This window comes from Lepisma saccharinum, chromosome 6 (assembly GCF_977018435.1).
Source record: "Lepisma saccharinum chromosome 6, izLepSacc3.1, whole genome shotgun sequence".
NCBI lineage: Eukaryota > Metazoa > Arthropoda > Insecta > Zygentoma > Lepismatidae > Lepisma > Lepisma saccharinum.
Genome location: NC_139234.1, coordinates 48210970 through 48236603, shown reverse-complemented (window position 1 = coordinate 48236603; position 25634 = coordinate 48210970). Strand labels below are relative to the sequence as shown.

The 25634-nt window shown below is 36.4% G+C and overlaps 1 protein-coding gene across 1 annotated transcript; it reads right to left on the bottom strand.

The window, feature by feature from the left end:
• Positions 1 to 18672: 18672 nt before the first annotated feature.
• LOC145989069 (uncharacterized) lies at positions 18673 to 25319 on the bottom strand. The gene is made up of 4 exons (XM_083124364.1): positions 25179 to 25319; positions 23921 to 24097; positions 22744 to 22897; positions 18673 to 18938 (listed from the first exon to the last, which is right to left on the bottom strand). Exons 1-4 carry the CDS (start codon positions 25317 to 25319, stop codon positions 18673 to 18675), a joined length of 738 nt encoding a protein of 245 aa, XP_082980490.1.
• Positions 25320 to 25634: the final 315 nt, after the last annotated feature.

Here is a 25634-nt window from a genome sequence, read left to right as displayed (position 1 = left end):
GATCCTTAGGAAAATATTTGGTCCTAAAAGGGATGAGGAGACAGGTGAGTGGAGAAGATTACATAATTTAGAACTACGTAATTTGTATTCATGTCTAGATATTATCAGAATAATTAAATCAAGAAGACTTAGGTGGGCAGGCCATGTGGCACGAATGGGAGAGGAAAGAAGAGTTTACAGGATTCTTGTTGGGAAACCAGATGGTAAGAGACCTGTAGGAAGGTCGAGACGAAGATGGAGGGACAACGTTGAGATGGACCTAAGGGAAATCGGTAGGGATGGAAAAGAGTATATAGAACTTGCTCAAGATAGGGAAAGATGGAAGGCCTGTGTTGCTACAGCCATGAACCTTCGGGTTTAAGAAGGCTAGGGAGTTAGTTAGTTAGTTAGTTCATTATGATTTAAACGTTTCATTTGTTTAGAACATGTTGCTCGGGTATTTATTTATCCCAATCTTCTATTAGCCAGGAAAATAATGAATTCTAACTATAGTGTAAAATGTAACTAATTTTATTTCATCGTGAATGTCACCAATTAGCTTAGACACTCCGAAAACTATGGATTCGACACTAATCTAGGTCATTTGTGGCATTTTATTTTTCACCCCCTCTCATCCCCCATGCCGATAGGTGATGAACTTGAAGTTGAACTGCATTGGGAGTGTCACGAAAACTATGGATTCCATTCGCAACACAGCCTGAATTTTTAGACAACCCGAGAAACACTACAGTTGTGCGTGATTGCATAGAGTCAGGGATGTCTGTTTGTGCGGAATTTAATATCGGTCGTTCGCGATTATTTTTACATGTCACCCCTTCCCACCCCACCCCTAGGGGTGCCAGGGGTGTCTTACCCCAAAAATATTATTTCCAGATTGCAAGTGATACGTGTACCAAGTTTGGTTGAAATTGCTCCAGGCGTTCGAGAGTTATACCGGAACAAACATATATACACACCCACACACATACATCCATTTTTATATATAAGGTAAACTGCCATAATATCGGATACCCGCCCAATATCGGATACCATCCATCATTTCTCGACTCGTGGGTGCTGCCATCTGCAACAATCCACTGAACTAGGTTCGTCGATTGCCGCCAATACTTCATTGTGAGTGGGAACGCTGTTGAGCACACTGCGCGTGCACGATCGTCCGAAACAGAAATTTTCAGTTTCTGAGTTTTTGGAAGCATTTCATGATCAAAGGTTTTCACATTGAAGGTAAGGAGAAACTATAGCTTACTTATATTTCATAGAAAGATGGAATATTAGAGTATGTTGATATGCTAGTCCTATTCGGGTAAATGGCTATGTTTGATATTAAGGTTATATTTCCCACAAGGTCGCGTTCGACCTAATATCGGATAGGGAGGCCTGCCAAATATCGGATATCAAATTGGTCAAATTGACATTCCCCAATCCCAAATTTCGGCACAAAACATGTCAAGAGCAATCTGACTCAGAAGAATCTGACACTAGTTTGAAAATAAATAATAGGTTGCTTCAATCATGAGATGTAATTTTATTTCAAATATAATGTTAATATACAGTAGAGCGTCGATTATCCGAAGTAATTGGGGGACATGGGTGTTCGGAAAACTGGTTTGTTCGGATAATCGAACTGTACATGTTTATTTGCCAAAAAGAAGTACTGTACAGTAAATTTATTCATAAAAACAGGCATCTCTTTAAGTATGTATTACAAAGTAACGTACAAAGGCAACTTTAGTAGGAATATATAGTATGTGGTACAGTTTATTAAACAAAAATATGTACATATTACATACGCATTTTGCATGAACAATACACACAGTACACAAAATTAAATCCTTTATTTTGGTCTGTCTAAGCAAGCCTACACGCTTACGAGCAGCTAAGTCACGTACTTTTTTCATTACAGATATCTGAAAGTGAGCGAGTACACAGTTCGGTTAAGCGGTCGTTCGGTTGACCGACGTTCGGATAATCGACGCTCTACTGTATATATAATGTTAAATTCCTACCCACTATCGGATATTCGGACGGCTTTTTTCGATTCCTCAAATTTGCATTGTTTTTTTTATTTTTTACTGTACAACAAATAATTGAATAATAAGGGAGATAAACACATCTCAAGGCAAAAGGTAAGGTACCAATAGTTCATATGACCAAAAATTATGCATTTCTGTTAAATTTTAGTGGGTTAATTATGGTGATTTCAAAAAGTATCCGATATTATGTCGGTTTACCCTATAGATTTAAGTAAAAATAAAGATACTACAGTAGCACTTAATTGCTTTTCGCCCCTTTGCTTCAGTAGTTTAAACCACCGTCCACCAAATAACAGATTTTTTTTTCGATTTTTTCAGCTACTACAAATAAACTGAAGTTAACAATCGGGTTTAATTATGTCATAGTTTGCATCACTTCCCCAATGCTGTTAACATTAGCTGCATGATCATTCTCCTCAGGTCCTAGCTTCGAAACTCCATCGTGAAAGAACCATTCAATAGTAGACGACCTGAAGAGGACGGTAGCAGAAAAAATAATTTCAATCAACAACCCGTTGCGAAACGAGCTCATCAACCCCCCCCCCCCCAAAAAAAAAAAACAGCTGCTCTGCGATGTATCTGCAAGCTTGAGGCTCGGGGACAGAACAAGCAAAGCATCTCTCCGAAATGAGCATGATTTGGCAATACTGCTCGCTGCCCCACTGAAGGGACTTTGCGGAATTGGCCTTTTAGCCAGCATGGTGCCAGAATAACAATCACACGGACGAAATGAAATTAGCAATGGCGGAATTTTGCACAGGCAAAATAGCATGCTGGTAACGGCGGAAGAGGAGAGGGGGTTGGGTGGAAATGCAGAGGGGCAAGAGGGGATGAAAGGAGGGGTGGTTGAAAAGAGAGAAATAGCAATTTAGCCATGACGAACAGCAGGTTTCCTTTTTCACCCTTCTGTTTCATTAACTTCAGAATTCTCGTGTGTCGGTGGTTTCAAGACTTATACTGAGAGACGGGAAAGGTTCGAATCAAGGAAATGGTGAATGCATTAAATTGCTAAACTGCCTACAAGTGAGCACCCCTGGAGGGTATGACTGTTCTGTTTCACTTTAATAGGAAATATTGATTTTGGTCGAGCCCAACCGCTGTAGTCACGCATCCAGACGTGAAGATTTCGCGTCATGTGCGTGGATTGCATTTCCAACTGTCTTTGCCAATGAGATCATGTCACGTTTTGTCACTTCCTTCCGTAGCGAATGCTAGAGTGAGATTATTTCCGTTACATCCGTGCTTCTTCTGCATTTTTAGCTTGGAAGCGAGTCGTAACGCCCGAAACCACCAATCAACAAGCGAGCTGCTGACGTCATCGCAACGCAACACCTATAGCTAATCGTCTTGCTCACGCTTTGCATCGTTGGTAGGCTCTCAAGTCAGATGGAGATGTTCCAAAAATTATCAGACTCTGTAGCAATGATTCGTAACCTTCTGTAAGACCGCGGCCCGGTAAATTGCCTTCAGTTTAAAAAGAGATAAAAATACACATTACACGTTGATAAATATTTATACCCTTGAAATTAAATATTAATAAATAAATTATGGCGTAATCATAAAGACTAATAGTTCGATGATATCTAAAGATTGTTGACAATAGTTAGTATAGCCATAAAATTAGGTTTAAATTAGTTGTCAGCCAACGCATGTAATGAAACTTGTAGCCCACCAACATTAAATTAAGGTTGATTGATTGGTGTATTTTACTTCGCTTTATCTGCTGCTACTTTTGGCTAACAGCGAAGAAGAGTATGAGTGATGATATGATGAAATTGATGAAGGAACGCTCACAAAGAACACTCATGGCCAGGCCGAGATAAATCGTTTATACTTCTCAGAACTTTAGTTAAGATAGCCAAGCACGTGCTTATTACACAACTTCCCTAATGCGTATTATTCAACCATTACTGCATACAATCTCTGAGAACATATTTTTATGGTAACACTTCCTCTGATAATAATTAACTATAATAGTAGAACTGATAAGTTTGTGAACTCAAGAGAGGTGGATGACAGTTGCGAAGTGGATAAGGGAAGATTTATTTGTTTTTCTCAAGAAGTACTTTATGCCTACTTCAAGGTTCGCAATATTGCTTTTCTTGCGGTAAATATTGTCGCAAAGATAACAATGTTGTCCTGATTTTCTAATCTCATACTTGCATTTGTAAATTCCAAATCAACCCATTTAACAAACCCTGCTAAAAGCTGTCGGGACTCTCAAAATGAAACTAAATTTTTGTGTGGTGATATTTCACTGTTACGATGCACCAACATATTAGATGGTATAGAATAAAGAGAAACATTCAGAGTGTGTATACACCCTTCTAAAAACCCTCTTCTGGTGGTTTCAAATGCAAATTCCATGCACAAATTCGCACTTATTCACACAGAACAAAATGAAAGCGCTAAAAATTGTTTCATATATCCACGTTTTTACTAGAAATTAACTCTTAGCTTCTAACGTCGCGAGCAAAAGACTCAGATAATGTCAAGCCGTGGTAAACGAAGCTCTCTATTTAACCTGAATAAAATGTTGAAGCTTGAGAAACCATGATTAAAGTTCGCGTCGGTGTTCTTTCGTTGTCATGGAGATTGCCAGACATTTGATAAGTTGATATATGTATTTCTAAATATCGTTTCCTGGTTATGATTATAAGGTTGCTCTATCCAGTTGAATATTATTATAATCAGATAATACGAGGGAGATTTATAAAAGTTGAGCCTCTAGGCTATCCTTTGGATTTGGGCCCTGCTGACATAATTTTTCACTATAATATAAATTTAACAACAATTTATGAACAACATTTTCAGTTCCACATCCAGGAGCAAGAATAAATCAATTGAACGGCATTGCAAGTGTCACTATTCATCTTAGCGACCCAGAAACTATGGATTCCACACTAATGTCTGTCGTTTTCCATGTCACCCCCTTTTCACCCCCATTCTTAGGGGTGCCAGAGGTGTCTTGGAGTTGAAAGGCATTGGGAGTGTCACTATTCATCTTAGCGACCTCGAAAACTATAGATTCCACACTAATATCGGTCGTTTTACATGTCACCCTCTTCCCACCCCCACTCGTAGGGGTGCCAGGAGTGTTTTGGAGATGAACGTCATTGGGAGTGTCACTATTTATCTTAGCGACCCCGAAAACTATGGATTCCACACTAATATCGGTCGTTCTCGATTATTTTTACGTCACCCCCTTCCCCCCCCATAAGGGTGCCATGGGTGTCTTGGAGTTAAATGACATTAGAAGTGTGACTATTCATCTTAGCGACCCCGAAAACTATGGATTCCACACTAACATCGGTCGATTTCGATTATTTTTACATGCCACCCCTTCCCATCCCCACCCCTAGGGGTGCCAGGGATATCTTACCCCCACAGTATTTCTTTCCAGATTGCAAGTGATACGTGTTCCAAGTTTGGTTGAAATCGCTCCAGGCGGTCGAGAGTTATGCTGGAACATACACACATACACACATACATCTATTCCATTTTTATATATTAACATTGATTGAATGATTTGGTATTTTAAGTTCACTTTATGCACAGTAAGGCTAACAGTTTAAAGTGGCTCCAGCGGGTATCAAAACCTTTATTATTATTATTATTATTATTATTATATTATTATTATTATTATTTTTATTAACAGTTGTGTTATCATGTTACTTCACTACCACTAATTGCATACACTGTATAGGTAACTAACACTTGTAAACTTTAAAATATAGACACATATGATTAAATACTGTTCATTAAACCTCGTTTTCTTTTAAGATATAGCTGTCATGGTTATGATGTAAGGAGTTATTTAAACACTTGAGTCAAATCCGAAGGGTTACAGAGATGCCACGTTCTCCAATGATGTACCTTCACAACCTTTCATCTCTATCTCCACCATTACTCGTAAGAGGAGAAATACGCGACGATAAACATCCAGAGTGCCAATAGCCGAACGTACCACGGGTCACATTAAACAACCATTGTCGTCAGCAACAACAGTTAAATCCGAGCGAGAAAAAAAAGCATCTCGTGAACGTATCTGGACACTAGCCAGCATCCCACCTTTTGGGACACACTAAACCCGCCGTAAGGTTGGAGTGGATGCAGCCCGAGCGACTCACCGTAGCCCCGCGGCTTAATCTTTCATTGATGACATCCGTGGGACTAATTTAATTAATGTCCCTCCGCCGTCCGCACCAGTGTCTCCCTGGGGTGAGATGTTACCGGAAATATTGGTGCTGGAACCTCCGATGCTCCAGGTTTTCGGTATATGCGCGCTGGAAGCACCGTGGGGATGTCATTTGGGTTTTTCCCCTTCTTTTTACGCAATCTTGATTCTCTTTTCCGTCCCCCTCCCCAATCCGCTCCCCTCCCTCCTGGTGGAGCCTTCAATTGTTCTCGCCAATTTCGGGGGCAGGAAGTAGGAATGGCACAATGGGGGGGGGGGGAGATGAGTTACATAGCTCTGCCGAATCAATTGTCGGCGGATGTTTACAAAGGCAAGAAAGCGAGTCGATGTTGCCAGGAGGTTGCTAATTGTCGGTGACACACGTTAATTTCACACACGTTGTCAACGATGGCAGCCCTGCACCGCGATGCACGTCAGCTGAAACAAAAAAGTGCATAAAGTCCGCAGCTCAGACTAAATGTTTACATGCATCATCGAGAAAGATGCATTTAAAAAAATCATCAATTGATGCATTAAAGTAGAATAGAATTTATTTTCCAGTATGAGCCTTTACAGGGAGCCAAGTACTGACTTGTCCACACGGGATCCACTAACGACTTGTGACGTATTTCTCACCGAGCGCTTGGGAGTACGCATTTCCCTAGACTCGAGACATCCATAAGCAATCACCTAACGACTTGGACTGGCGATCACGACTGAAAACGAGTCGCGCGCATAGGGGCAACCGAGTTGCAAAATGGAAGCTGTTATAGCATTAATGCTGGAGGATGAAAATGATGGAGAGGAACAACTTGAAAGACCTTTACGTTATAACCTACAATCCATAGCTTGGCAAATGTCCGACCGAAAATTTGTAAAAATGTTTCGATTGACGAAAGAAATGGCGAATGAGTTAATTGAACAATTGCGTCCAGCATTACCACCAAGAAGCCGTGTGTCTGCCATACCTTCAGACGTAAGGGTAAGTGTTTCGATTATTACATACATTTACATAGTTTTTTTTTAAGGTTTATATGCTGCAAATGAAAGCAGTTAAATGTTTACAGAAAACGATTCAATTCAGCAACCAACAATTTTTTGTTGACAAAACTTTTCGGCTCCTTTCATTGTTGTGTACTATACTTTATTTCAGATTAGGTATGACATAAACACGGTATTAGGTTTCTCTTTAATATAGAAAGAGGGAAAAATTTCAAAATTAGTTTTAAAAAAATTTAAATAATAATTGGAGTTCGTTTATATAACTTCATTACTTACACTTCATTGTCATTACTTAAAAAAATATATATATATATATAGTACAGTTATGTTGTTTGTGCGCTTTCTGTATTTTGGTGGAAAATCAAATACACACAATATGCAATTTCGTAAGGATGTCTTGTTGCTGACTGACCGCTATTTCGATAAGCTTCTCTTTAAAAAGTTAGTCTTAATCCTGTGTTGTATTGATAAATAAATTTGGTGTTTTAAGGTCACATTCAAAAGTCGTAATTTTGTCTTAGTCGAGTTAGTTTTTTTTTAAATGTAAGTCTGGATCCTGAATTATTTTTGTTATGTCTAATTTGAGTGTTAGATTATCTATCCATTTGGGTTAAGTGCTTTTTATTAAAAAGGAAAAAAAATGAAACAATTTGTGGCATACAGTGGTTGTGCATCATTTCCCATATTTTTTCAGGTATTAGCAGCTCTTTGTTTTTTTGCCTCGGGATCTTACCAAATGGCAATAGCACAGAACAAGTGCATTGATATTTGCCAAAGATCCGTAAGCCGGTGCATGCAACAAGTTTGTGATGCAATGCTGAGGCGATTTGTGAGTGACTGGATAAGATTTCCAACCACCCAGGCAGAACAGCTGGAAGTCAAAAAGAGGTATGATAACTAGTTTCTGTAAATATTATTTGCTTCTTGTTCATTAGAAGTTGTAAAATCGATATGTTATGTATTTTTTTTATAATTGTTAATTTAATTAGAAATGTAGCCTTATTTCTTGCTCTTATTTTTTATGTTGATACCTAATAATATTAATAACACTTCACAAATCTCTGCATTACTATTCTGTTGAAATTTTTGAGGCTTACACTATAACACTCCACAAATAGAAAGGGCAAATGTCTGTTATATCGGAGACACATTTCTTCATTTTTTACAGAAGAAACTATTTACGGAAATGAATTTCTGTAGCATTTTGAAAGTTCGTGGAGGTATTTTCTCACCGTAGTATGCTGCACAACAAGAAATAAGCACTTTTGATATAATAAACTTGCATTTTGTGCAGTGTCCGTGACTGTAACTGCAGATGGCGCGAGCGTCGAAAGTAACGTGGTCTCGCCAGTGTTTCGAAACTCCTTTTTTTTTTTAAGAGATTTTTTTAACTATGCTAACCTAACCTAACCCACCCCAACCTAACCTAACCTAACCTTGCCGGAAATGGTCCATGGGGCTATCGTGAATGGTTTTTAGGGCTACCCGTCAATGGTTTGTGATGACAGAATGAACACGAAAGTAGGTATTTTTCGGTTAAGAAGGTTGAAACACTGCATATGCACTCCAAATCGACAAAACACAAGCATGACGTGCAATGATCCACAGCTGTGCGTGGTATATTGTATGTTCCGCAATGGAATAAAGGAACCAAAAGAATTACTCGTAATGTGAAAAATCAATGTTATGTTCCGCAATACATAATTGTTAAGTACAAACCATCCAAAACACAAAATATCCGATTTTAATGTGTCTCCGATATAACAGACATTTAACGTAGAAAGAAAATCTCTGCATGACTATTCTGTCGAAATTTTTGAGGCTTACACTGTTTTCCCGAAAACATTATTTTGCTAGAAGACAGTTCTTTGTTGTGTTGTGAAAAATATGTACAAGCACATAATGTGCATATTTGAAAATCTTATTGAATGTATATATTTGTTTTAGGTTTTATGAAGATTATAACTTTCCGGGTGTTGTTGGTGCAATTGACTGCACACACGTTGCAATTGTACCACCACCTGTGAATGATCCCAACTATCCTGAGCATGCATACATCAACCACAAGAATTTTCATTCGATAAATGTCCAACTGGTAAGTTTCACAATTTTTGTTCACCTTATGTCATATGAAGTTCTGAGTACTGTTTGTATTTATGTACAACAAGTGCATTAATGCATTATATATATATCTTCAAAGTGAAGAATTTCAGAAATTAAGTACTCCAATGCATAGGATTGGTGTAAAGCACAGCTCTTAATTGCTATTAAAAGTGAATTATAACAATAGGTCTGAGTGTCACATCAATAATAATAATAATAATAGAAACCAACATCCCACATAATCTACAATATTGCCATTATAAGCTGAGAACACATCCTGCAGTGTATATTTGAGAAACTGTACCAAATGTGTGTGAGCTAGGTAGTTTCAACGTCAGAAAATCACAGGAGGCCTCGATTAAATGTAAGAGAAAGCAAGGAGGTGTAAATTTTGGGAAGTGAATGGAGCTATTGAAAGTAAAATTAAGATAGGGCTTGGAATGTAGAGTATTGAACAGTGATGGTGTTACATAAGGTTACTCCATTTTTTAGTGCAGTAAACTACTTCAACTTTTAAGGTTCTAGTAAATATATCATTATTATTTTTATTATGCAATGATATCAACCATACGGACAGGTTTCATGACACAGATGAGGGATGTTTTTCCTGTAATGTTTAATATACAATATACAAGTATGGTATATTCCACCACCACCCATCTAAAATTTTCCTTTCCCTCACACTAGATAAATTACCTATTCAATTATGCTAAAGAATGTTTCTTTTTCACAATTGGTACATTGGTAATGTGTATTTAAATTTGTTGCTGTATATTGATTGCTAATGTTGACATCTTTTTCCCATTTTCTACGAGTGTCCGCACACTTCCATGAATTGAATACACACAGAAGTGATTGCTCCATAACTTTGCATTCTGTTCATCAGTTTTTTTTTATTTTCTGCAATTCTTCATCTATTTTGGGGGGAAATGGCAGGTGGTGAGAACAAGATCAGTGCATCGCACACCTTCTAATGGCAGACAATATACCGAGGAGGGGAAACATGTTACAAATTGGAGGAGTAATGTAGAATAATTATGGAAGTGGTATTAATTGCAAAGGATTCAAGTATGGCCAAAAGTAAATTCATGAGAGTAGGGTTGCTATATTATCGGAGTATGGTTGGAATAATTTATAAAGGTCAAATGTTCACATTATTCCCTACTCCCTCCATTTTCTGTTCCAAGACCAGTTTCTCATAACTTTCTTTCATTCTTAGTAGTAATGTTCAGTAATAAAATGGAATAACAATCAACTGTATTTTTTGGTAGCATTACTTTTATTACCGTAATGCATATTGGAATTTTTCAAATTGAATGTGTTTTTAAACTTGTGCTGTTACATTGCAGATTGCAGATTGCGATAGGAAGATTCTTGCTGCATGTGCCCGGTACTCTGGCAGAACACATGATTCGTATGTGTGGAGAAATTCGGACATAAAACACTTCCTAAGTGATGCATATAATGCTGGTTCAAGAAATACATGGCTTTTGGGTAAGATAATTACTTTTTACATATATAATATACAGTGTGGCATGCATGAATTATTGGTTCCAGGAATTCTGCATCAGTTTCTCTGTCGATGTGAAAAATTGCAACTTTTAATAATCCAAAATCCCATTGAATTTATACCTATTTATAAATGCCCTGAGACTAGTTTTTCACAGTTTAGCTTTTATTTGTATCTAGGAAGGAAAATTGATTTGCTTTATTTTACTTTGCTTTTTGTGCCACTTTTGGCTAATTTGCGAAGATGGGGATGAGTGATGGTATGATTAAATTGATGAATGGACACTGACAAACATCCATGCCTGGTGAGGATTTGAACCTGGGACCCCTGCCATCATAGCACGGTGTGCTAACCACTCCACCATAAAATATTTCATGGGACTGAATCATTGAGTCTTCTTCCTTCTTTCCCACATTGGAAGTGGTGGGGAAAAGACCCCGTTGCTGCATTTTCACAAATGTTTCAAATCAATGAAAGTACATGACAGTAGTTTTCTTGTTTCATAGATTTTCTTACTCTCTCTTCTGTAAAAGGGCACTCGTTTCTAAATTTGAAATACATCTTACAACATGGTATTCGTAGCTAGATGAACACAGTGGTATTGGTGCATCTACACCTTATTATTTTGAGATGCATGGCTTCCCATGTGAATTTTATTATGGTATGCACCGGCATTGCCAAAAAAAATGTTGGGATTAGGGCATGGAACCACAGGTAAAAGAGCCTACGCTGACCCGCAACTCCTGTGCATCGTGCTCTCATGTAGAAGGGAGGGTAGTGTAAAGCAGGTTTCCTAATGACCAGAGTTGGACTGATGGAAGGGAAAAGTGGATGGACACTTTGGGCGCAAGGTTCTTTCATTTTCCAGAAATTCTGTTATTTTTATCATTTGTCAGTGATATGTTTGTTGCCTGGCTTTTTATATAAAGAAACAATCCATTGAAAATAGACTGCTTTTCTTGGGTTTGTATATGTGAATATTTATTTCTTTTTGGCAGGGAGTAGGGTACATAAATTTTATCACAACATTCATAAGACAAAATAATAAAATTGCTGAAAAATTCATTCAGTTAACGGTTACACACAGAAATGCTGCAAATGGCAAAATTTTTCACAATGGCCCCAAATGTGGTTCTTCTCTGTAATATCTTTTCCCTTGTTTTATGAGCAGATTTTGACACAATACGGAGCAGTGTGTCTCTTACCTATTATGCCGATAGGATTACTCTTATTTGGCTGAATTGGAACTGCGAGTCAACGCTTGTTAATCCTCATTTTGTTCCAAATTACAAATATATAACAGAGAAACATTTTGCCCACCATGTAAGCTGCCTGATGGAATCTCAAGTGAAGTGGATGACTGTTTCCATTATTTAATTTTTATATCACTGGAAAACATTGTATTTTTGATAGGTTAGCATAAATAATCAACACTAATTATAGCTGTCATTTCAGGAGATAGTGGGTATCCCCAAGAGCCATGGTTAATGACGCCGTATGGGAATGTTGAGGACAACTCACCAGAGGAATTATACAATAGAAAGCACATGGCAGCCAGGAGTATAGTGGAGTGCACAATAGGCACTCTAAAACAACGGTGGCGGTGTCTTCTAAAACACAGAGTGCTGCATTACCGGCCACCAGTGGCCTCAAAAATTATAAATGTGTGCATAGCATTGCACAATTTTTGCATGCATCACAACATGCCTGTTTTTGAGGAAGATGGCATCCAGTATGAAGATGAAGAGCTACCAAGCATTGAGCATGTGGCACAGAGAGGGAACAGGGTTGCCACATTAGGGCAACAAACACGCGATGCTGTTGTGCGGCGTTATTTTGCCCGTTGAAATGATCTTGTCACATGCTGGATAGAGCATTAAAAAAGCCTAGGACACGAGGAAATAATGATTAAAGTACATATTTCACCAGTTTCTCGTTGGAATTGCCAAGCAAAATTGGAAGGAGGCTAAAAAATGGTAAAGGACAGAATATTATTTGTTTGATTGCCTCCTCTTCTCTACCAGTTTCTATCCTCCTCCAATTTTTCTTGGCAATGCCAGTGAAAAGCTGGTAAAATTTACTTTAATCATTATTTCCTGGTGTTCTGTGGATTTTAGTGTGTGCGGAAACTTTTTGGCACTATTGGTGCATCTACACCTTATTGTTTTGAGATGCATGGTATCCCATGTGCATTTTTTATAGTATAAGCAGAACCTAACATCTGAATTCTCAGTTTCCCATAAACTTGTTCTTTCTTTTAAATGATGAGGATATTATATTCTCTTTGATGTTTGTGTTTTCTGTATCATGTGTATCATGACTTCAGAATAATACACATGCTATTACAAATTTTTGTACTGTTGGTAGCCAAATTTCAAGATCTTCGGCGATATTGTAGTCAGCCATATATTAGATGTATTGCGTATTCATGATGCTACCGGTCGAGCATTTGTTGGGAAGATCACTCCGGCGCAAGAATTAATTACTTTTAATCCAGTCTTGTATTAATTAAGAAATGTTAAGATAATATTTCAAAACGTGTAGATTTATCTTAGTTGCAATCATGCCTTTCTTTGTTAATATTTGAAAAAAAAAATCAGCTGTCACCTGAAATAGTTGTTCTTTCTACCCCTGGGTATAAGTATTAAGCTTAAGTACAAGCTATATCTGCACCTGGCCTAATTTATATATTTTATCACTGTGTACGTGTTAGTTTAATGTAAATATCCCACCAACTTATTAGTATTCCCTTTGTTAATTGAAACATTTACAAATTTCCGGTCGGACATTTGCCAAGCTGAGGATCGTAAGTTATAACGTAAAGGTCTTCCAAGTTGTTTTTCTCCATCATTTTCATCCACCATGTGTAATGTATCTTGTAAAATTGTGTGTTATGTAAAAAGAAATCAATAAAATAATATTAATTTTCTGCAACGATTAGTTTTATATTGTGTTCTGAAAAACACATTTGTGTTTTTATTTGAGTATTTTTCTAAATATAGTTCAGTTTAGGCATGTACTTATTTCTTTGTTACACAACATTCACCACATCATGTGGTTTTCCTCAGGAGTTATGGCAAGAATAGTAAAAGTTTGAAACATGTAAAAGGTATGTGGGGTTAAAAATACTCTGTGAAAGTCAAACCAGAGCACCCTGCCACTGTTTCCTACACAAACTCAGGCTGACAACAGCAACTAAGTAGAAAACAATTGACAAGGAATTCTGGATTGACTTTTATCTTCTGTTTAAACGTTTTAACCCAACTTAAATTTTATATATTTCAAACTTGTACTATTCTTGCCCTAACTACTGAGGAAACCACATATGGTGAAAGCTGAAGTAAATACGTGCTTAAACAGGGGTTAAGCCAGTGGTTCCCTAAGAGAAAAGAAAGGAGAGAAAAAAGTCTCTCTCTCTTTCCTTAAACTTTGCGCCCTTGCTGGCTTACAGGGGCACCTCGGAATGTCCCAATATATTCAATCAATGATTTGATTGTTCCAAATATGTGGTTATTTAATACCTTTTACTCATGAAATGTGTTTATTTTTTTAACTTAAGGGAAGCAACCTAACCACCACTAACTGAGCATTGCAAGTGTTAGATAGGCCTACGTTCAGACTTCGGTGCCGTGGAGAAATCTTGAAAAACTAAGGGCACCATGAAACAAAATAGTTTGGGAACCCCTAAGTTAAGCTGATTAGTGAAGTGATGGCATGTGGTGCTAGTTATCCCTTCTTTTATTTTAAAATTTAAATTAGAACTTTTCTGCTTACCAAAAAAAGTTACCAAGGAGAATGCATCCAAGTATCTAAAGTTTTTCTAGGACTTATATGATTGGGGAACATTCCCCATCTTTCTCAAATCAAGAAACTTGGATTACTTATCTTGTTACAGTTTTTATCTCTAATACGAAATATACTATTTTCTGCATTTTGAGTACATGCAATTCATACCTAAAAGCAGACAGTTTTGTATTCTATGTAAACCATTATACTGTAATAACTATCGAGACAGGTAATGGCTTTTACTTACAATAACTGTAAAAAAAAATAGTGTCAAACTACAATTCTAAAAATGCATATAAAACCTGGGCTGGTGTACCATTGATAATTCTGGTTGTGCCTTCCATAACATTTGGAAGCACAACCACAGTTGCCACTGGGACCCCAGCTAAATATTTGCAGGTGCCAATCTCAAGAATTCAGTCTTGTTAACAATGGTAAACACCTGATATTGATCCCAGCACCAGCAGTTTTAAGGAAACACTGTCTACATTATAAAGAAGCAAGGTGCCAGCATAGCAAAAACCAAATCTGCAATAGGCCTGTTTTTTTTAATTGGCACTTCTCTTTTGTGTGTTTTTATATATCCAATCATATTCACCTGTAGAAAAAAAAGATTGTCAATCTATTGGATGAATATGATACAGTCTTACATGTATTGTACACTAGAGTACTGCATGGGACCACTTTAGCTCGGTTGTACTCTCCAGACTGGAGTGTTTGCAATGGAATATCAATTGAGGCATTGTGGATACGAAGGGTGAACAAAAGTAAACTTTCAAGTTGTGAGGCATGGGGCACTCAACAAAAAACTTTGGAAACCACGCAGGAAACTTTCCGATTTACTCTTACCACGTTTTTGTGTTTACACTGTGCCTGACAACTTGAAACTCATTTCCCTCACGATGTACGTTTGTTGAATTCGCCCTTCGTACCCGCAACGCGTCAATTTAATGTGACAATAATTATACACACACATGTAAAAAATATCCATTCTAGCAGTTTCAGACCACAATCACCTATTTAATTTCACATATCAATGTATTGTGTATTGTTAAGGGGCATTTCCATTGTGATGGGTGTGATATTCAGACAAATTTACGTTCATTCCTTAAATTACTTTCTTAGCACCTTCAAGTATGCAACTCTGTACAATCATGTCAATTAATTTTCCTTGAGGGAAGTTACTTAATTTCAGAATATTTCTTCCTCATCTCAATTCTCAGCTACAGAAAATTCATTTTTTGTAATTGTGACTTGCGAGACATGACTTTTGGACCTTCCTCAGTCTTTCAGAAAACTCTTGTCAATATAGGTGTTTACTGAAATAGTTGTATTTTAATTTCACAAAGCAAACTGTATTCAACATTTAGATGCTTTCAGCTTCAAAAAATATTACTACATACTTTTTTTATGAACATTTTTGCCTGTGATGGGTGCGACAGATTTTGTGACTAATGTGACACCATGCACATTACTGTGGAGGAGTATGGAGCAATGCAAAAGCTATGGAAATTATCATAAATATATTCTTCAAACTAAAGTTAGTTTCAGAAATTAAGTAGGATACTTAAGATATAGAAACAATCTATGAGAAAATTAGAACAAAATTATTTAGCTTTCTTACGGTAATGAAACTAAATTAAGTGCAGAATCACAAATAAAATCCCACTTTTAACAAGAAGTAATTGGTTTGAAACCATACATTATTTAGAAGCCATGAAACTAATGTTTCTATTTATTTACCAGAGTAAATTAATAATTCCAAAAACAGCCCAGTTTTCCCTTCCATTTCATGCATAATAAGTGACACTGACTGTTTGTCCACTTTCACATGGAATGACTGTAAGATAGACTAAACTACAATTTACCATGTAGATGTACCTGGTGGTTCAGATTCCACTTTAAGTCCAGCCCAGTAGAGTAACTAACATTCTCTGCACCCCCCCCCCTCCCCCCTGCAACTTTCAGTTGTGCACCCCTACACTTGGTTAAGAAAATAATATAATAAAGTCCTAGGTATATAATAAGTAGGGGCATGCATATTTCGTTTTTGACGAAAAAACGAAATTTGAAAAAACACATTGTAGTGTTAATTTTTCATGTTTTTGAAAGGTGTGAGGTGCATTTTGTGACCATATTTTGTCACGAAATAATGCGAAATGAACTGCAAAAAGCGAAATTAACTCTTAAACACGAAATTCAGGGTTTATTCACCGACGCGACACCTTCTGAGGTCTGAATTATCCTGAGAGTTATGCAATTCCCGGAAAATTGATTAATTCTGCTGTTAATATTGGAGAAGCAAAAATGGACTCCTTTACACAGAAATAAACTTAATACTCTGATAATGTGCTATTAGAAGTGAAATGTTAATTCCGTGGAATAAGTGTAGTTTTTAAATCAAATTTAGGATTATTTTCACAATTTTAAAACCAGTATGTCTTTTTATATACCACTTTTCATCCATTTTTTCACCGCTATAACACCGATATTTTATTTTATTTACCGCTTTTGAACCCGAAATTGACTCAGTTTTTGTACCGAAATTTTGCTTTTTTATTTACCAAAAATACGTGCCTCTAATAATAAGTCCATACAAACATGAAAATTCATAAATGAAAACAAGCTGTTGCTACAAATATTACAATATTGTTAAAATACCATTAAACCATCTGCGTTTTTTGATGGGAATAAATTCTTGTGATGTGCAGTTTTCGAGCCCAAACCCCTTTTGATACTTAACTGCCAGTTCAACCAATCTCCCTCTTGTCATTGTTTCCCTCCCCCCCCAAGATATTTCTGATCAATTTCAATTTTAGTGACTGAAAAAAAGGGGGGAGGGTTAAATGTTCTTTGATTTGTTTCATACTCTGAAAAATATTGTATACTTGATCTACTGGAATATCTAAATCACAGTTATTTACTTTTCAACAGTGCAATGAGTCAAGAAAGCAAACAGTAAGTTAGAAAAAGTGTATATATATATATATATATACACAGTGTTTCTTCTCACACCGATGATGCTATAAATTAGCGAAAATTTTGAATTTTCCTACTGTCCGGTGAGTGTTTCCTTTTACCTTATTTGATTTTTACTTAGCCCTTTTGGCCCTCCTTGCTTTTATCCAATATATATATATATATATATATATATATATATTCCTTTTGGTAGAAATTGCAAAATAGGAGCAGGGAGTGATGCAAGTCAGCGTTGCCAGCATGTTTTCTTGCCTGTCGCCTCTCCTACCCTTGGGTGATGCAATCAATTACGAACTATTCAGCTAATGAATGTTTTCTTCTAATCTAGTAATTCTGTCTACTTTTCTAGTGATCAACATTTCCTGCTTTCAGTTGTAGGGGCAAAAAAATATTATACGTTTTGTGAACTATCAGTTGTTAATTTATCATTCTTACACCACTGGTTCAGTCCCAATTACCTTATCTGAGCATAAAGTGTACTTAAAACAACTCCACATATGGAATTAGTTAAGTATTTGTAAATTTCAATTTTTATTTTAAGTCCGCTTTATGCACAGATACACTAATTGGGACTGCACCTCCAATTTAAAATTGGATCAGTCTTCACCGAGCATCAAACCTGGGACACATTATTACAGAGTAACAAGGTTAAATAAACATCATTTATGACTATTAGAAGTTATTTGTACTTGCATTTTACGTATTTTGAGTTTTTCTCCCACTGTTGGCTATTTGAGAATTAGATGAAAGAGCATTTATACAACCAGTCATGGCTTTGGACTATGCAAAACCTTCTATGAAAAGATTATGAGTTAATAATTGAATAGCCTTTGCCATCAAGATGGCTATAAGAAATTTCTAATACAAAAGTTGATTCCTTTTCTTAAATAGAGACTATGCAGGTCAAACAGCTGGAGAGGATCATTAATCTTGCATCAAAGTACTTAGTATATTGTTAGTTAAGTGACAAGGATCAATCTTATATGATTTTTCAAGATATGGGCATGAAATATTAAAGAAAGCACAAAGAAATAGACGAAAATTTGAAAAAAACAACATACAATTTTATTTCACATGTTTAACTATACAATCTTGCTGCACATGGCATCTGAAATTAAATTTAATGCAGCTGCCATTTCTTGCTGGGCAGCTGCCTTTGTTTTCTCTGCTGCAGCCATCTCCTTTATCGCTGCCACTTCATCCTTCTTCACTTCGGTGAAGGCAGAAATGGCTGCAGCAACCTTTTCCAGGGCTGCTGCCTGGATTAGTTGTGCAGCCTCAAACTTCAGGATGGCACTTGTGTTTTTATCCCTCGCAGTTACACGCCTACGTTTGGGCTGTGGTGTACCTGCAGAATAGAGAATCTCCAATAAAAGCTTTGAAAAACTTATTTCCATTCTTTTTACAGTAAATATTCTACACAATATACGAGGGATGATCGAAAAAAAAGGTTACAAAGCATATAACTTATGTTTTATTCACTGTAAAGTAACGAAAAGCTATGTGTAAATTAATAACATGTTTGTCTTGTTGCGGGTTTAAGGACTTCGGATTCTGGCCATGTATACCCGAGAAGCGGACATCTACAATGGTGACTCGTCTAGAAAATTGGTCAAGAGTAGAAGTGAGGGCAGTGGTGCGGTTCCTGTGGGCCAAAAACACTACACCTGCTGACATTAACAGGCAGATTGTGGAGGTGTATGGAGAGGGGGCAATTTCAAGGCAACATGTAGCGAAGTGGTGTCGTGCCTTCAAATAAGGACGGACCAGTATTGTTAATGACAATCCTCGACACAGCGGTAGACCTAGTACCTCAGCCACTGACGCAAACTGTGTTCTTGTGGATGAGTGTATTCGTGAGGACAGAAGAAGTATATTACGCTCAATATTAACTGAGCTGAGACTACCATTCGGTTGGCTGGCCACCATTATCTGACATGTGATGTCTGGAGGCACATAGTGGTTCGGATCCCACTTTAAACTGTAGGTCCAGTCCCGATTAGCCTTACTGTGCATAAAGTGGACTTAAAACAACAAATCAATCCATGACATGTGATGTCAAAAGAGCTGCCTCACGGTGGCTACGAGAACTTGACGTGGATTTCTGTGCAACTGGTATGGAAAACCTCATCTACCGTTGTGACAAATGCTTGAATAAAAAAGGTGATTACATCGAGGACTAGTGTTGAGTGCCCTCCATCATCAGGTGTGTTGATCTTCCAGCTATGTCAAACACATAGCGCCATAATAGGCTTTGTAACCTTTTTTTTCGATCATCCCTTGTACCATTATTATATTAAAACTGGTGTCACTTCATTAAGTTGTTGCCATCTTCAGATTAAATAAAGTATAGGAACAAGTGAAATCTCTCACACTGTGCTGAACAAGATGCATGATCAAGGTATGGTACAATCCATTTATTCTTACACTTAGTTTGCTCTGAAGATAGCAATAACAGATGTGAGAAATAGCATAAATTGTATTATAATGTGGTACATTCAAGGCTTAATTAAAGTGAGCCAGAATGCACTACAATTCCATTCCTGAAAATCAGTTTCGTGCATGGAGCATCCATTTCATTTATTTAATGCACTAAACAAAAGTCCATCCTTTGTTACATTAATTCTTGTTAACAACTGATGAATAGAAAATTAAAAAAAAATTCTCAACAGCAACACTTTCGCTACACGCTCAAGTTACCATTAACATGATACTTTCTTCCCTGCATGCACTCCACTCTTTGCTCCTTACAATAGATGTAGGCATTTTCTAATGCTGCTACATGAAGGACAAGTTTGAAACAAGTGTTCGGTGACTTCCAAGCCAGCATAGGCTATTTTTATGTTTGTTTCAAGCCATATTGGAAATTTACGAGCCCATTAATACATATTCTGTCAATTTAAGAATTACAATCACAAATCTAATATTATTATTTTACATGTGAACTGATGATTGGATTTTTTTTTACTTGTACTTCCGTCAAGAACCTGAGTAGTTAATTCATTTCCCTTTTTGTATAAAAAAAATGTTGCTGTTGGAACCTCTGTGCAAGGGCAGCAAAAAAAACACATTTTTTAATATTTTTTTTGGACTGTTAAAAAAATTGCCGCCACTCTTGATTCATAGCTTCAGGCAACTGTGGCCTTTGAAGCCAGTTGATATAAATTTGATAACTCAACTAAAAAAAATGGTAGTAAGCAATACATTTTAACCTAGATTTTATGATCTGTACTACTTTTTTACCATCTCTAATGCAAATGGCTCATATTCTAGCCCAAAAACTGATTCTGGCTTTTGAACAAAAATCAATGTTTAATTTTTTTAATTAGGGAAATAATGTAATACTAGAGGTATAATATTTTTAGAGGGAGGATATACATGCAAAGTTTTAACAGAAAGCAATATTACAGCTCTTTTACTGCTATTCTCTTCTAGCTACAGCTCTTTGAAAATACTAGGTTTTCCATTTCTTTTACACAATCTGTGTCCCAATATCTCTGGTGAATGACCAAAAAAATCATATTTGGCAAACATGGTTACAATTCGGAGAAGTTAGTCAAAAAGGGAACATGTATGTTATTAGTTTAAAATAAATATTTAATTATTAATAAACCACCATTTAATTTGAATTATCATATTCATTAATTGCATCATATGACTGGCATAGTAAGCACATTATTAACCGTCACGAATGAAAAGGTGTGCAAGGGAGAGGTTTGTCTGAACAGTTTAAAACTTGCAAGCGGAGTACCATTACTGGGAAGCTGCAACTACTTGTGGCCAATCTCGACTCCCACTTCATGTGACTGGTTGCAAGTGCAATGAATTTCTGACTTAAAATGATAAGATATCACTGTGATTGTGTAAACAAGCTTCCATCCTAAGAAAATTCAAACTACATTGCTTCCCTTCCCTATGTTCAAGCGAGCACCACTCATGACCCTAAATTTCAGCCGTTTGCATTATAGATGGTAAAAAGAAAGCTTTAGGACATAAAATCTAGCTTGAAACATACTGAAAACAATATTTTGTACACAAGAATACCACAAATTTTATTAGGAGAGTTTTCAAATTTACGGTGACTGTCTTCAAAAGCCCACATTGCAGGAAGGTAGTTCCCCATATAAATTTCATCATGCAATTAAGGCATATTTAAGGGATGTGCAGAGTACATTCACAATCTACATATTTTTGAATTGGATATAATGTAATCAGCACCATGCTCCAGTCATGTTAACTTCGCAGGTAACTCATTATCACCATATATCTGGTTTCTTTGGAAAAAAAATTACAAGCAACTAAGAATGGAAATAATTTATTTCAGGCTCCGTGAAAATTTCAAATCCCTACTAACTACACTATCAAGGCTCAAAAATGCAGGAAGTAATGACACAAAATTGGCCACCATTGTTAACAAAATCATTCAAAAAATGCCAATTTTGAATTACTCATGCAAATGGTGGTAATAAAAAAAATTGATATGGATTGACCATTATTCCTTTATATTAAAATAATACACCTACATACAGAACTTCTGGACCATTGAAAATACTTGAAATACTGATCAACCAATCTGCCTGTACCAATTCACACTAATTTATCTGCATCCCTATTTTTTCAATGTAAATTCAAGGCAAAATGAAAAATGGGATTGCTTAAAAATTTGTTGTATGAAAAGATAAGACATGACTTATGCTGTAGCCACATTTGTCAATCTACTCTGTTACCTACAAAAGGCATGCGCATGGACGTCTGCAGGATCTTTTCCAGGGAGGGGCAAGGAAGGTATTTTTTTCCCAGGGGGGGGACAAACAAGGCACATTTTCTCCAACAAAAGTGTTGTTCCCTAAAAAACTATTGCTTAAATTTGAATTTATGTTGTTCATGCAATAATTAACACATTATTGTGGCTAAAATGAAATTATATATGTGTGAAATACGTATACATGCCCATGGGCACGCAACAGGAAGACAACAAATATCCAGTCAATTAGCAGAAAATAAATAAACATGAATATTTACGTAATTAGTGTGGTACATAGTATGAATAATTTTAACAAGTTTCCTGTCAAAGAAAACAAATCTATGATGATAATGACTACCTAACTTTCTTGATCAAAATATATTTATAGACATATTTAAGTTGTGTTTACTTGTGGCTGTGGGCGTGTGGGCTCTCTTTTCTCCAGGGCTTGCCGTCATGTTGACTAACTCCACCTCAATTTCAGCTGTGGATGGCATACAATACGCTTTTTCTTCATCTAAACCCAGCACAGAAAAACTGGCCTGTGGTGGGGGATCTAACAGCTGAAAAAAATTGTATTTTAATATATTGCAGAGCAATTTACTTAAATTTATATGAATACAGATGAGATTTCGGTTAACAGTATGGTATAGTGAAAACACATTTCACTCGTTTATTTCCTAATTATTTACATTTGTACTTACCTGTTAAGCATAGCGAAACATTTTTGAATGTGGGATTATCATTTTTTTTACTGAAAAAAGTAATTTTTCACATTAGAAGTATTTATTGTTCGCTGCTAATTCGCTTTCGTTACACACAATATGGAGGGCAAATCTTGACTTAAGTTGTCTATTGTCAGCTGATAGAGTGTTTCCAAACTTATTAACCAAAAAATGCAGCACAAACTATTCACATATGGTTTTTAAGCAAAAATTGGTCCACAAACCATTCACGGAAGGTTAGGTTAGGTTCAGTTAGGTTAGGCGAACAGAATATTAAACTGGAAAAAAAAACCGCTCACACGTCATCTTGTAAAACTACAGCGTGGTTGCTACACTAACAGGGGGTTACATAATCGAACACACGGAACATTTCATTCACGTAGTCGATGGTAATGGTGGTAAGAGATATCGTGCATTGGAGATACATTAATGTCGAAAAATACATGACTTACCGGCCGAATAAGTTGAACGAAGGGAGAAAACACTTCCAAAAGTCTACAGAAACTCACTTCCGTAAGTAGTTTCTTCTGTAAATTTGAAGAAATGTGTTTTCACTATACCATACTGTTACCAATTTGGGGAAAAAATTGTTGTGGATTAGTTTTGCATAACAAATTCTCAATCAAAAATTGAAAAAAATAAGTACTTGTGCACCAAAAATTGAAAAGTAAGCATTAAAATGTAATCACACTCATAAATTAAAAACATACTCTCTCTTTGGAACAACTGAGAAAATACCACGCAAGCTTTTATACACAGTGCACGTGAAGTCTTGATATAAATCCCATACTTATGATATAATTCAAATTAAGAAGTTAACATTTAGTTCATTATAGCTCAACAGCATATTATGTAACTTACCCCAAAAGAAGGAGTCTCCTCATCTCCTACCACCAAGCACTTCCCCGTAATTTGAATAATGCGTTCTTGCAATTTTGATAACTTTACATCAATGGGTGGTCCACCACCTGTCCTCCGTTGGGAGTTGATTATTTCACTTGCCCGTTCCTTTGTGGAACTTTTTAGATCTGACCAACACTGCAATAAAAGAGATTGTTCAAATTAATACTCCTTCTTAAATCTTTACAAAATGCCGCACACTAACCAAATGATCTAGTATTTTTACATGCACCTATTACACATGATATACATTTGGTTTGTATCTACATGCACACACTACTGAAGTGTGAAAATTACTGAATTTTACTTGTAGAAATTTTTTATGTTCCATATGTTTACTCTGTACAAGTTTCTCGGAGGGTGCACTTTACCATACGATATTCCACTGTACATTCTCGATAATTAAGTTGATTTTTTTAATAGACAGATTTCGATGATTTAGGTAATATTAAATTGGTTCCAGCATACAAGAAACACAAATAATGGAGATATTTGCTCCCAAAGCATGGGAATATGAAAATTGGTTGCACACACTCATATAGCTAAAGAACATGTGCAAAAGATCACACTATCAAATTTAGCACTGTTAACTGAAGGAAATAGCCAATGAACTTTACCTCACAATAACACATTTAGAAAAAGTTCATAACACCATTTTCACAAATCATGCCAAACATTTCATTTTCTGGAGGGGTTAAAGGGTATCATAACGGGCTTACAGACTTTAAACAACGTATAATACTCGTGTAGAAACTTCCACGTTTTCTTTGTCCTCCTGTATCCACTGTATTAAAGTCGAACAAGACACCATGGTAATGTATATTTATTGTAGCAGGGTTTAAAGAGGTAAATCATAGGTTTTGATGTAATTTATGAATATATGTATGTGTGCGTGTGCAACTTCATGATGGAGTAAACCACGTGTTTGTAGATGGCGGACTTAAAATTTTGCATCCCAATTTTGAATATATGTATGGATGTATGCATTTTGATGCGGTTTTGAGGTTACGTCACATTCCATAAGAGCGAAAAAAAAAAAAATTAAATCGTACCAGTGAAAATTGCTGACTGCGTGTAACAACCTTTGTCCGAAAAATGTAACTAACGTTTTTCTGCGTAACTCACGGCCATGAACATGGGACTATTGATGACCATAGTACACAAGAACTCTGCACGAAACACAATTATCAACTATGTTACAAATAAAGTGTTTACTTACCCGTCTCCATTGCTTTTCATTTTTCACAACTCCGCCGCTGGCATTCAAATTATCGACGAGTTCTTTCCACAGCCTTTCCTCGTCCGTCTTCCTAAAATTTTTAGAAATCCGGCCAGCAACTAGATTTGGATTATTTTCCATGAAGTCAATTAAAATATTTTTTTGATTTTCAGTAACTTTTGCCATGCTGTTTCTTTCACTAGCTAACTTCAATCAAAGAAAGACAAAAACTTTCACAGATCAGATTCAACAAGTTGTTACAATCGATTCTCGGTCGAACTCGAATTTTACAATATCGTCATCTGATTGGCTATTCGCATCTAGCCTCTACGACAAGTGGGTGTAGAGGCATTTTTCATGTCGTTAGTATTTTGTATTTTTTTGTATTTGTATTTTATTTACATTTTCCTTGTGCGAGCTGTACGCTGTACGCACTACATTAATTTTACATTACAC